This window comes from Phoca vitulina, unplaced genomic scaffold (assembly GCF_004348235.1).
Source record: "Phoca vitulina isolate PV1807 unplaced genomic scaffold, GSC_HSeal_1.0 scaffold28, whole genome shotgun sequence".
In the NCBI taxonomy this organism is placed as follows: domain Eukaryota; kingdom Metazoa; phylum Chordata; class Mammalia; order Carnivora; family Phocidae; genus Phoca; species Phoca vitulina.
In genome coordinates, this window is record NW_022589731.1 from 8,259,749 (window position 1) to 8,272,903 (window position 13,155).

The following is a 13,155-nucleotide window of genomic DNA, read 5'->3' on the forward strand; positions in this document are numbered from 1 at the left end:
TTAATGTTACTAACAACTTAGTATTCACAATTGATTAGGGCCCAAATAGTTTACAATTTTGTAAAAACTGGAAGAAAACCGATAACCTGTGATGAATCTCTTTTGACTAGTAGACTAGATTATCTTAAAGGTTATAGTTTATCACCCTGTGTTTACCAGTTTTGTGTCTAATTTAGGAATAATATTTTAGCATTCTTTTTTTCTCCCAATGACTATCTAAATTTCAGTTTTTGATCTTTTAAAGCAGCTTCGTCATCTTATTGAGCTTCTCATTAATGAATTAAATAGAATGTTAACACATGCTTACATGAGAATTTGAGTTTTTAAAAATAAAAATATGAAGATTACTGTGGCATAAAGATAACACAAATAGGGAATCGAAGTGAAGGTTATTGGTGGTTTTTCAGGAGTTGTTTTTTGAATGGGTTTTTCCAATAATGACAATTTCCCCAACATCATCCAGTAGAGGGATGAGAATGAGGGATGAGAATCTTTACTTCCTGTGAGGTATTGATGAAGAATAACTGGAAGAAAGGCAGGCGGGGACGAGGAGGCCTCCTGCCCTAAGAGGAAACCACCCTTTAAAGGATTTTACACCCACCCTGGAAGGAGGCCTCCACCCTTTTGCATGTGATAGATGGATGACAAAACCCTGATTGGATGACAGGTACAGGGAGGGTTAATCAGGTTAAAACAGCCCTCCAACAAAGCCCATAAAAACCCCTAGACTTAGAAACCCCGATGGCAACCCTCTCGGGTCCTCTCTCTCCTCCTTTGTGCTATCACTTTGATATTGCTCAATAAGCCTGCCCACCACTCTGTCTGGTCTACCTCTTTCATTCTTCGAAGTGGCGTGACGCGGGCACCAACAGAGAAAAAAAATCCTGCAACAGTACCAAGTGTTTAGTCTTGGCTTTTGGGGCATGGTACCTGAAAAGGCTTCCTCCCAAGTTTTTTCCCTAAAGAAGTTTTGCAATGTCTCCCATATATCCAGGAGGGAAGCAATAAAAGATTTTGTCTTTCTTTTGAATCTCATCTTCCCACAAATGCTATAGTTCTATCTTGCTTGGATGAGAGTTTTCTAGGTTTTCTTAGGTGATTTGGGACTTGACCAAGGAGTCACCAAGAGAAAACTATAATTTGGGATCATCTCTGCTGTGCTAGTTCTATCTCTTAGGGACCCTAAGAACTGAAAATGAACTGAGTGATAATGAGATATTTCCTTCCTGATCATTGGACTGGAAGGTACCCATAGAAAATCTGTGTAGCCTAAGAATAGATAGGGCACACTTTAAAAAAGAATCTTTTTTAAGAGGTTGGGAGAAGTAACTTAGAGATAGGTAAATTCAGTCTGTGATCCCTTCCCGGGATGATAAAAGATTGTGAACTGACAATAGCTTAGAGATAAGAGCTTTATTTTGGAATGTCTTAACAATGGAGGAGTATAAGGAGGAGAATGATAAACTATGACATCCAGGGTCTTATATCATGTGTGTACTTAGCCCTTGCCCTACGCTTCACCTTCAGGGTCCTTGGAGTCTTTATTGCTCCAGATACTGTAAACCAGGTTGAATATTTGTGAGAAAAGGTCTACAGCCTCAGAATTTTTTGAAATACGGTCCTAAGTCTGAGCAAAGCATAATTGGGTCCTCTCCTCAGGTGTCATTAAGCTGAAATCAAGATGTCAGCCAGACTGCAATTTCATATAAGCCCCAGGGGCATCCATCTCCACAATTTGAGTAAATATAATTATTTTATAGATTCTATTTTTAATTCTAAAAATTAAGTGATTTTTACCATCCTCATTTTATAGAATAGGAACTGGAGGTTTCGAACTTTATTAACAAGCCTACAATCCCACAGAAATTGACAGTGTAGGGACACTAATCCTGGAGAAATGTTTAAGAGATTTTTTTTTTTTTAACCCCAAGAGCTGTAAAGGATTGGATTCTGCCAGCACCAAGGAGTGCTGACAAGGATGAAGTTAGCAGGCTATTAAAAATAGTTCCATCTAGAAATAATTGTGGCTGGAACTGCCCACAGCTGCGGGAGGGGCAGCAAGGACCGCCAATTTGAATGGCAGGTAATTTCACAGCGGCCCAGAGATCCAATTTCTAACTAACTAAAGTTTTTCCCTTAAGACTGATGAGATTAGATACATCTAGGGTGCTGCTAGCACCTATTATCTTTCAGGCTGTTAAAAAAATAGAAGAGCTTTTCTTCTTACCTAAATTTCTTTTTGTTGCAATTGTCCATGTCTGACTAGATTTACAACAAATGGAAAAGTAGTAAGAGCTCCCAGGGTATTAATTACCACGTTATTAAAACAAATTTTCGAGCGTCAAGCCCCTTCCGGGCTGTGCTGTGAGTGTGCGGGCCCGAGCCAGTAGGGGCCATTCTAAGTTTACACAAGTTCCCAGAGCGAGGGAGAATAAATAAAGCAACAAGGACTCTGCACGCCGAACCCCAAACGCCCACAGCGCTCCGCAGGTTCGCGCACAGGCGCCCGCGGCGCGGGGTGAGCATTTTTAAACAGCCAGAGATCACGTGGTCACCGGCAAGCTCCGCTACTGGCCCTCGGACTCTCACACTTGGCTTTGGCGCCGAACCTTTCCCCCCTTGTGGACGCAACCATTAGCTCCGCTCTCGGAGGGAATACGAGCCAACCTCACGATTAAGGCTTTTCCGAAAGAAGCTTCCAGCGAATTCTCAGGAAAAATTCAGCTACAAATAAATCAATCAAATGAAACCCACTTAGGGACGCCGTAGAAGGCTCCTTTGGTCAAAAGGAAAGAACAGACCTGACCCTGACTCCCCCTACGCTCTGTAGGGGCCGCGAGGATGGTTCCGTCTAAGGCGCGGACTCCGCCTCCACGGGCGCCGCCATTTTGTTTGGCTGGACGGGAGCGAGCGACGCTTTGGGGGAGGGGTCTTGTAGGCGCCTCACTGGACCCCACGGCCGCGCTGTCGCTTCTCGGGGGGAGTCCTCCCCGGCGAGGGGCGCGGAACCATGTACATAAAACAGGTGAGGCCTGTGCGTCCCGCCCACCCCCTCACGGGCCTCTGAGGAACACTCCTTGAGGCTAGGGTGTCGCGGTGAGACCCGAGGCCTCCCGCCTCCCGGCAGGGTGGACCCAGAGCTGGACGCGGGCGGCGGGGGAGGGGAGAGGCCCCGCCCCGCGAGCGCGGGGGGCAGCGGAGAATTGGGGCGCCTGCCTGCAGCGCGGGCCTCCTCGCAGGGCGTTCGTCTGACGGAGCAGTCTCTCCGAGAGGTTTGGAGGGCGCGGGCCTTCCCGGGTGGGCCGGGTGCGGGCTGAGGGCCCCGAGCTGGCTGGGGGCCGCGCCGGGGGCGGCAGCGGCGGGGCGGGAAGCTGTGTTGTCCTGCGCGGATGGCCCCGCGCGGGCCATTTGCGTGGGGTGTATGGAGAGGTGGCCTCCCCGGCCCGGAGGCGCCTCTGGGGGGCTCAGGTTGGGGTGTCAGCTTAGCCCGGGGTCTTTGTCCCCGAATTACGGGAGACGTGAAAGGGACCCTCCTCCTTGCAGAATATGTAGCGCCACCTCGTTCACTTGTTTACTCCTGTCAAAATGGTCTTCCCGCGCAAGAGTCCACCGCAAAGATGAGCCCATTCACCCTCTTGGAGAGAAGTTTCTCTGTTGGGTGTGTTGGACTTGAAGCACCCTTTTCTTGGAAGGGCTGCTTACTTTGGCTGGCGGGTGTGTCCGAAAGAAGCGCCCACCGCTCCTGGAGTAAGGGAAGCGGGGGCCAGCCTGCCTGCTTGACACATTTTTATTAAAGTAATGTAATGTTTAGCATTCCAACGAATCTTATACAATGTACTTGATTTTGAGAGTTCCTTAACAGATTACTAATTATAATTCCTAAAAAAACAACAATGCCAGTGGTTACTAATAAACGGACTGTTTTTTAAAGAAGATTTTTAATCACCACTTTTCAGAATGAGTTTCTCTTACAAGAAATAGAAAGTTCTCTATCTTGCATTACATGAGAAACCAGAAAGAGAAGAGCAAGGAAAAATGTTAGTTCAGGAGTTCTTTTAGTATGTATTCTCTGAAAAGTATCTTTTTTATTTATTAGGTTATTATCCAGGGTTTTCGGAGTTACAGAGATCAAACAATTGTAGATCCCTTCAGCTCAAAACATAATGTTATCGGTAAGTGTTGATGGTTTACAAAATCAGGTTGATACGTATAGACCATTTAAATTCTGTCTAGGCTTAAGGAAAGAGGAATTGGGTTGGAATATTACATGAATTTATACATATTTTTTCTATATGAAATAGCATGTCTTTTATCTACACTGATGAATTGCTTATTTATACATTTAAAATATTTGCATAAGACGATCATTAGTTAACTCATTTTTATTTAGGTAGCCTTGTATGTGTGAAAGTGTGTCTATGATTATAGCGAATGACACTAAATTTAACATTTGAGCTATTCTGTTCTTGATATGTCATTTCCTAATTAAAATGCCCACTGTTGCCTTATTTCAAAGATGACCATTATTTATTCACATATTAGATTGTTCCCAGATTTTTTTTTCTGTCATACTGTTTAAAGTTACACCATGCAGCTTGTTGGGAAGAGCATAAACTTTGGAGCATAACAGAATGAGTTTCAAATCCCAGTTCTGATACATACTCTTTCAAACTTGACTCCGGGAGGGGCTTTAGTTTTCTCATTTGTAAAGTGGAGCTAATGATACCCATCTTATAGGGCTGTTGGGAAAATTAAATGAGAAAGTATATGTGTGAGGATAAAGAGCTACAATGATTACTGTTCTGAAATACAGTATTTAGGGGCACCTGGGTGGCTCAGTCGTTAGGTATCTGCCTTCAGCTCAAGTCGTGATCCCAGGGTCCTGGGATCGAGCCCCGCGTCGGGCTCCCTGCTCAGCGGGAAGCCTGCTTCTCCCTCTCCCACTCCCCCTGCTTGTGTTCCTGCTCTTGCTGTGTCTGTCAAATAAATAAAATCTTTAAAAAAAAAAAAGAAAGAAATACAGTATTTAGTATAAGACTCTTCAGATGAGAGTGTCCATTTTTTGCTGATACAGCCAGCAAAAGTGTTTTTAGACATCCTGCTGAATTTTTAAAGGCTAGATGAAACTCTTATAAACAGACTTCTATACGTTGTCCCCCTTATGTGGTTTATTGGTATATTAGACTGCTAGGTCTACCACTAAATATAGACTGGGTGGCTTAAACAACAATAATTTATTTTCTGTTTTGGAAATTCAAGTCCATGATGAGGGTGCCAGCATAGTCACATTCTGGAAGTCACCATCTTCATCATCATGCTCACATGACCTCTTTGGTTCTGTCTCCCTCTTCCTTATTAGAACACTAATTCCATCATGAAGGCCCCACCCTCACAACCTGACCTGATCCTGATTTATCTCCCAAAGGCCCCCATCTCCAAATACCATCACATTTGGGATTAGGACTTCCAACATATGAATGGGGGGGAGGGGAATGACACAATTCAGTGTGTCGCACTCATCGAGATTAGTAAAGGGCAAACGTTATTTAGGGGTGCCTGGGTGGCTCAGTCGGTTAAGGGTCTGCCTTCGGCTCAGGTCATGATCCCAGGGTCCTGGGATCGAGCCCCGCATCGGGCTCCCTGCTCGGCGGGGAGCCTGCTTCTCCCTCTCTCTCTGCCTGCCACTCTGCCTACTTGTGTCCTCTCTCTCTGTCAAATAAATAAAATCTTAAAAATAAATAAATAAATAAATTTTAAAAATTGAGGGCAAGAATGTCAACTATACTTCAGTTAAAAAAAAAATTGAGGGCAAGAAAAAAACCTACCCTCAGTACATCACTTGTAGCTTGTACTTGGAAATAAATTATGAAAACATTTTCCTCCCTGCTGTACCTATTGAATAGTTAATATAATTTGTGTGCCATAAGGATAGCTTGATCCAATATTTTACTTATATTTTGATTACAAGTGCCTTCTGATTCTCATCAATCAGAAAATCTTTAGAAATGGGAAAAAATGAATAATTACTAGATTTATATTATTTCTTACAGGTTAAAAGTAGGTGGATATCTTAATTATATCAATGGTATAATTTTATAAATGAGCTATAATGATGACCATTATTACCTATGATGATTAGATTATGTCTGTAGGATCTATCAAATATTTTTGTTTTGGCTATTTTCAGATAGCTGTTTACTACTTTGTTCGCAACATTAGTGTTGTTAATAGTTATAGTTACAAAGGAAATTGTCTAAGTGTTCTTTCTTTTCTTTGTTTTAACAAACCTAATATGATTTTACTGCTTAAACATGTTTTAAAAACAGGTACCTTAATAATATAAGAAAGATCCAAAATAGTATAGACTGAGATGGACATTAAAAATATCCTGTAAAAGCATACTACTTTGGTTATTTAATGATTTTGACTGTGAAAAAAAAAAGATTGGGAGGCAGGTATCTCTTGTGGTGATGTTTGATGTTTGAAACTCTTGTTTTAATAGTTAAATGATGCTTGAATGTACCAAGCATATACCTTTTTTTTTTTTTTAAGATTTTATTTATTTATTTGACAGAGAGAGATAGGGAGAGCAGAAACACAAGCAGTGGTAGTGAGAGAGGGAGAAGCAGGCTCCCCGCTGAGCAGGGAGCCTGATGCGGGGCTCGATCCCAGGACCCTGGGATCATGACCTGAGCTGAAGGCAGACGCTTAACCATCTGAGCCACCCAGGTGCCCCCAAGCATATACCTTTTTCAGGTTACCTTTTCTGTAGCTTTTTAACAAAAGAAATATATGTTAATTATAGAACATTATGGAAGAGTTTAAACGCTAAAAGGAAAAAAAACTATAAACTGTAATCCTGCCCAGAAATAGCCATTCTTAATATTAACAATCTATCCTTGTGTTAAACTTGGTTTCCTAGAAAACAGTGCAAGGCGCACTCAGCTACTAATAAGCTTCAATGGGAAGGTGCAGTCTGAGGGCAAGAGTAAGTGGGAAAGCTGGTCATAGCTTTATAAAGAAGGCGCAGCTAGTTTGTGGTCAAATTAGATAACTTCCAGACGGACTTTGGGAACCCACCATGTGTGGGAAAGATCAGATGGGAAAGGAATAGTCTCTGTCTCTGATTGGTCAAAGTTTACCACACAGGGCATTAATTTCCCCCATGCTCTTGGATGGTGTTACTCTGGGGACTAACCCCCCCTGAAGTAGTCCGGGAACTATAGCCTCCTTTGGTTTTTCACAGATCTGACCTGAGTGCATACTTAGGGTAGGCTGAAACAACCTACGGTGATGGATACTGAGCCTCTTCATTGACAGGCAACCAAGACTTGGGTTGGGGCAGGTGAATCTGGGGCACATATAAACTGGATCTACCTTGTGTACATCTATATAAATATAAAAATGGGCTTGTGTAATCTGTTGGTAATCTTTTTTTTCTGTTTAAGAATAAGTCTTGGGGCGCTTGGGTGGCTCAGTCGTTAAGTGTCTGCCTTCGGCTCGGGTCATGATCCCAGTATCCTGGGATCGAGCCCCACATCGGGCTCCCTGCTCCGCGGGAAGCCTACTTCTCCTTCTCCCACTCCCCCTGTTTGTGTTCCCTCTCTCGCTGTGTCTCTCTCTGTCAAATAAATAAAATCTTTAAAAAAAAAAAAAGAATAAGTCTTGAATATCTTTTTATAGTCATTAAATATTCAACATCCTTAAAATTATAGTATTTCACTCTGTGGGTAAGAGTAATTCTTAAAGGGAAATTTAAAAATTTTAAGTTATTTATTCATGAGTAGATTATGGTTTGAACTATATGTAATTCTTTTAATGATAAATTATCTTTTTAAACTTTTATTTAGAGATAATTTAAGATTCATAGAAAAGTTGTATAAATAGGAACAATACAAAGAATACTACCTCCATTACCCTAATCTACCTGTTAACATTTTCTTCACTTGCTTTATCATTTGCACTCACTCTCACACTTTTTTTTTTCATAGAGTAAGTTATGTAGGTCATGGTCCTTTACCTTTGAAATCAATGTAGACTTTCTAAGAATAGGGATATTTTCTTACATAAAACACAGTACAGTTACCAACTTCAGTAAATTTGACATTAATAAAATAAACTGCTCTTCATTTTCCAGTTATACTGATTGACCCAAAAACGTTCTTTATAGTATTTTTTCCTCCTCTACTACAGGATCTAATTTAATTTAGCGTTAGGTACTGCCACTAGTTGTCATGTCTCTCTAGTCTCCCTTTGATCTGGATCAGTTCCACAGCCTTTCTTTGTCTTTTATAACATTGTTTTTAAAAAATACTACATAAATGATATGGTCTTCTGAGGATATTACATCTGGAGGTAAAGAATCATTCTTTCTACTTCTTTTTAAATGATGTTACTTTTGATCACCCAGTCTAGGTAGTTATCTGGTTTTTCTACTGTATAGTGTTTGTTCTCTTGCAAATAATAAATAGTATGAGGATGGGAAATACTTTTGGACCATGCAAATATTGTGCTCCTTTTCAGAATTTCCCCCTAGATTTAGCATCCATTGATAATTCTTGCCTTTATTCTGATGGTTACAAAATGATGATTTTCCATTACCAGCATTCCTTTCACATTTACTGTGTGGTATTCTGTGAGCAAGAGTTCTCCTTCCTTAGCTCTTTGTCATTTTATTATCAGTTTGGAGTCATGGATTATTTCCCCCTTCCAGCACAAATTTATAATTCATCCAATTATTTTGGTGCTCAGATTGTCCTAGATTAAGCCAGTGGAAATCTTTTTCAAGCTGGCCTCTGTGTCATATGCCTTTTTTATTTTTTTTTTTTAAGAATTTTTTTTTAAGATTTTACTTCTCCATTTGACAGAGAGAGAGAGCGAGAGCAGGAACACAAGCAGCAGGAGTGGGAGAGGGAGAAGCAGGCTTCCCCCCGAAAGGAGGGAGCCCGATGTGGGACTCGATGCCAGGACCCGGGGATCATGACCTGAGCTGAAGGCAGACGCTTAACGACTGAGCCACCCAGGCGCGCAGTCATATGCCTTTTTTAAAAAGCGATTTATTACTTTCTGGCACAACAGAAATGATTTTTTTTTAGGCTTTACTTTGCACTAAAGATGATAACTGTAAGGGCTAATTTGTTCAGGATATCTTGGTCAAGATGAGAGAGATTGGGAATTTTGCTGAACAACAAAATTCAAATGAATTCATTAAATCTGAAACATTTGATATCTTTTTATGTATAGAATTGTTTATTTCTGAGTTCAGGTAGTTAAAAAAAAAAAGTGCCTTATACTTAACCTCTACTTTTGTGATTCTGAGATTATACATGATATGTAGGGCTGATCATAAGTACTTTAATAAGCAAATAGTTTGAGAATTTAAAATGATTATTTAAGCATTAAAAATTTAAGTAACATGTGAATCTTTAAATTATTAAAAAGATTCCATTATATATAATTTATTTTTTTATTTTTTTCCGTTATATATAATTTAAAAAGAATTATATGTCCATAGTAATGATTGTAAATTATGAAAACCTGGTAACGTTTGGTTATTCCTATTAATTTTAAACTATTAGAAAAGAGCAAAAGGGCGCCTGGATGGCTCAGTCGTTAAGCATCTGCCTTCAGCTCAGGTCATGATCCCAGGGTCCTGGCATCGAGTCCCACATCGGGCTCCCTCCTTTCGGGGGGAAGGCTGCTTCTCCCTCTCCCACTCCTGCTGCTTGTGTTCCTGCTCTCGCTATCTCTGTCTCTGTCAAATAAATAAATAAAATCTTTAAAAAAAAAAAATAGAAAAGAGCAAAAGAATCAATGAAATAAATACAAGAAAAAAACCATCTGATGTCTATACAAAAATTGTACTCATTTGGTGATTGAAGCTGTTTTGTTTATTGATTTCTTTTGTTTACTCTTTTGTATTTAACTTCAAATATTAAGATGTTAAGTTAGTAGAATATAAATTTTTTAATACTTTCAGTAAAGTTTTAATTTTATTGGTTTCTATGCAAAGTAACATGTACTTTTTGAAATTTTATAGTGGGAAGAAATGGATCTGGAAAAAGTAACTTTTTTTATGGTAAGTATTGTTTTTTAAATTCTAAATATGTTAAGACCTGGGTATCTTCAGGTAATTTATTTTAAAAATTGGTTTTCTAAAAAATAAAAATAAAAATTGGTTTTCTGAGAGGCTCCTTCTGAGGGGTGCCTGGGTGGCTCAATTGGTTAAGCATCTGACTCTTGATCTCAGCCCAGGTCTTAATCTCAGGGTTGTGAGTTCAAGCCCCTCATTGTGCTCCATGCTTGGTGTGGAGCCTACTTAGAAAAATTGGTTTTCTGAGGTTGTGTCTGCATGAAACTCAAAATACTTCTTCACACAGCGTTGTAGTTTAGTGTAGAGGATTTCAAGTATAATGATATAATAATCTGAGTTCTCTATACCTAGTGATTAATTAGCTGAAAAACTGGGCAAAACAATCTCTTAAGGTACTCTTTGCACTTTAAAAAGAGGTCTTTGAGGGCGCCTGGGTGGCTCAGTTGGTTAAGTGACTGCCTTCGGCTCAGGTCATGATCCCGGAGTTCTGGGATCATGTCCCATATCGGGCTCCCGGCTCAGCGGGGAGCCTGCTTCTCCCTCTGACCCCATCCCCTCTCATGCTGTTTCTCTCTCTCTCTCTCAAATAAATAAATAAAATCTTTAAAAAATAAAAATAAAAAGAGGTCTTTGACCTGCTTACTTTGATGGGTTGTGAGAATCATGAGATAACACAAATGGAAGTGCTTTTTAAACTTGAGTGCAGTATCTAAATTTTGCAAATGCATATATATATAAATGTATGTATATATAAAAATATAAATGCAGTAGAATAGCTAATACTGTTTTGGAGAATGGCTTATCTTTCTGTTTCGTTTATTTATTTATTTTTAAAGTAAGCTTTGTACCCAATCTAGGTCTTGAACTCATGACCGCAAGATCAAGAGTCACATGCTCTACTGACTGAGCCAGTCAGGCACCCCTCTGTTTCATCTTCTAGAAAAATGCTTTCTAAATCATTTTTTTTGAAGGATGGAGGGGTGTAAAAAATCACAGATTCAACAAAGACTGTTGTCAATTTGAAAGTAGTTAAATAGGGGCGCCTGGGTGGCTCAGTCAGTTAAGCGTCTGCCCTCGGCTCAGGTCATGATCTCTCGGTCCTGGGATCGAGTCCTGCATCGGGCTCCCTGCTTAGCAGGGAGTCTGCTTCTCCCTCTGACCCTCATGATCTCTCTATCTCATTCTCTCTCTCAAATAAATAAATAAAATATTTTTTTAAAAAAAGAAAATAGTTAGGGGCGCCTGGGTGGCTCAGTTGGTTAAGCGACTGCCTTCGGCTCAGGTCATGATCCTGGAGTCCCTGGATCGAGTCCCGCATCGGGCTCCCTGCTCGGCAGGGAGTCTGCTTCGTCCTCTGACCCTATCCCCTCTCATGTGTTCTCTCTCTCTCATTCTCTCTCTCTCAAATAAATAAATAAAATCTTTAAAAAAGAAAAAAAAAAGAAAAAAAAAAAGAAAATAGTTAAATAGCTTTGAAAATTAAGTGGGGCACCTGGTGGCTCAGTCAGTTAAGCGTCCAACTCTTGGTTTCAGCTCAGGTCGTGATCTTGGGGTTGTGGGATCAAGCCCCCCATTGGGCTCTGCACTTAGTGCAGAGTCTGCTTGAGATTCTCTCTCCCTCTCTCTCTCTCTGCCTTTCCCCACCACACTCTCATTCTCTCTCTCTCTCAAATAAATAAATCTTTAAAAAATGCAATTAAGTATAATAATGCCTCTGTTAAATCCTTTGGAAAGAAAAAACATTTTAACAGTTTTGGACTATACAAGAAGCAAGTTGAAAAATATTGAACCTCTTAGTTGAGTAGTGCTTGAGGAATAGCGGGGAACTTAGTAAGTATCCCTTCTGTGCTCACAAATCAATAGGCCTTCAGTGGTTGTAATTTGGTGATAAGAGAATGGGATTGAAGTAGAAGTACTTCATGATCTCCAGGGGATGAAGGCAATTTGAATCTATCCTCCCAAGGTGATTATAAAAGATAGGTGATTATAAAAGATAAATCACTCCACCCTTAGTGTACACATTCATACATGCACACTCAACTCTTAGAATGTCAAAGGTCTCCTGGGGGTGGACTGGAAACAGGACAGCTGAGTAGAGTTTCATTTCTAGGACAGGGTGGTCTAGTTAGGTACCCTATATAGAAGCAGGAATAGTTTCTTACAGCAGATAAGGGCAGTGCAAGCATTGCAGTAGAAGGTGGGAATCTGAAATAATGTCCCTGTATTTCCCACTTAGTTCAATTTCTTTTGACAAAAAGTATCCAGTTAAGGATATTCTAGGAATATATTCTATTTTGTTAATAAATATTTTGATGTATATTATTTATATCTAGTGGGTACAAACAAAGTGTTAACCACTCAGTGTATACTTTGATCAAGAGGTAGACTTTAGTTTGCATGTCTCTTTTTGTTACCTCAGTGTTCTCTTTTTCTTCCCTTAAATGTTTCAGTGGAAACTTCTTAGTATTTTTCTTATCATTTCCAAGCTAATTAGTCTGAAATACATGCAAATCTTCTGCATATATGGAATAGATAATCTACTTTATCTGCCTTGTTGATTACCTGGTAGAAAGTATGGGGAGTTATAAATAAGGCATAGATCTTTGTTTGGACTGTACTAATAGTTACGTTTTTGTATTTTTAGCAATTCAGTTTGTTCTTAGTGATGAGTTCAGTCATCTTCGTCCGGAACAGCGATTGGCTTTGTTGCATGTGAGTGAAATTGCGTTGAGAGGTTACTGATACTATGTATTTTTTAAACTACACTGTTGATTCTGGTAAATAAAATAATTTGTTCAGGCTTCAGATCTTTTGTAAACATGATACAGTCTCTCTTAAGTGTATTAATTCTGCTGTGGAGTTTAGCCTGCTATATTAATGCATGACGAAGGCCTAATTTTTATATAATGGTAAGAAAATTATAGGATTTTTCTATAGATGGGTATGTCTTCCATATAAATTATTTATTAAGAGTATGGTCTGGTAATGCTCAGAAGCAGATTTGCTGAGGAGAAAAAAAGAGTTTGAGATTGGGAATTAGGAATTTTGAGACTTAGAACCAG

At 39.9% G+C, this 13,155-nt stretch overlaps 1 protein-coding gene across 2 annotated transcripts in view; it reads left to right on the forward strand.

Moving 5' to 3' along the window:
• The first annotated feature begins 2,888 nt into the window (after positions 1-2,888).
• The window catches only part of SMC3 (structural maintenance of chromosomes 3), a 39,166-nt gene continuing 28,899 nt past the window's right edge, over positions 2,889-13,155 (forward strand). The window contains exons 1-4 of one of the 2 annotated variants that reach the window (XM_032423269.1): positions 2,889-3,025; positions 4,097-4,172; positions 10,040-10,078; positions 12,738-12,805. In XM_032423269.1, the coding sequence (XP_032279160.1) occupies positions 3,011-3,025; positions 4,097-4,172; positions 10,040-10,078; positions 12,738-12,805 (198 nt within the window). In that variant the 5' untranslated portion in view covers positions 2,889-3,010. The remainder of the gene's footprint in view (positions 3,026-4,096; positions 4,173-10,039; positions 10,079-12,737; positions 12,806-13,155) is intronic. The other variant, XM_032423271.1, reaches the window with a different exon arrangement.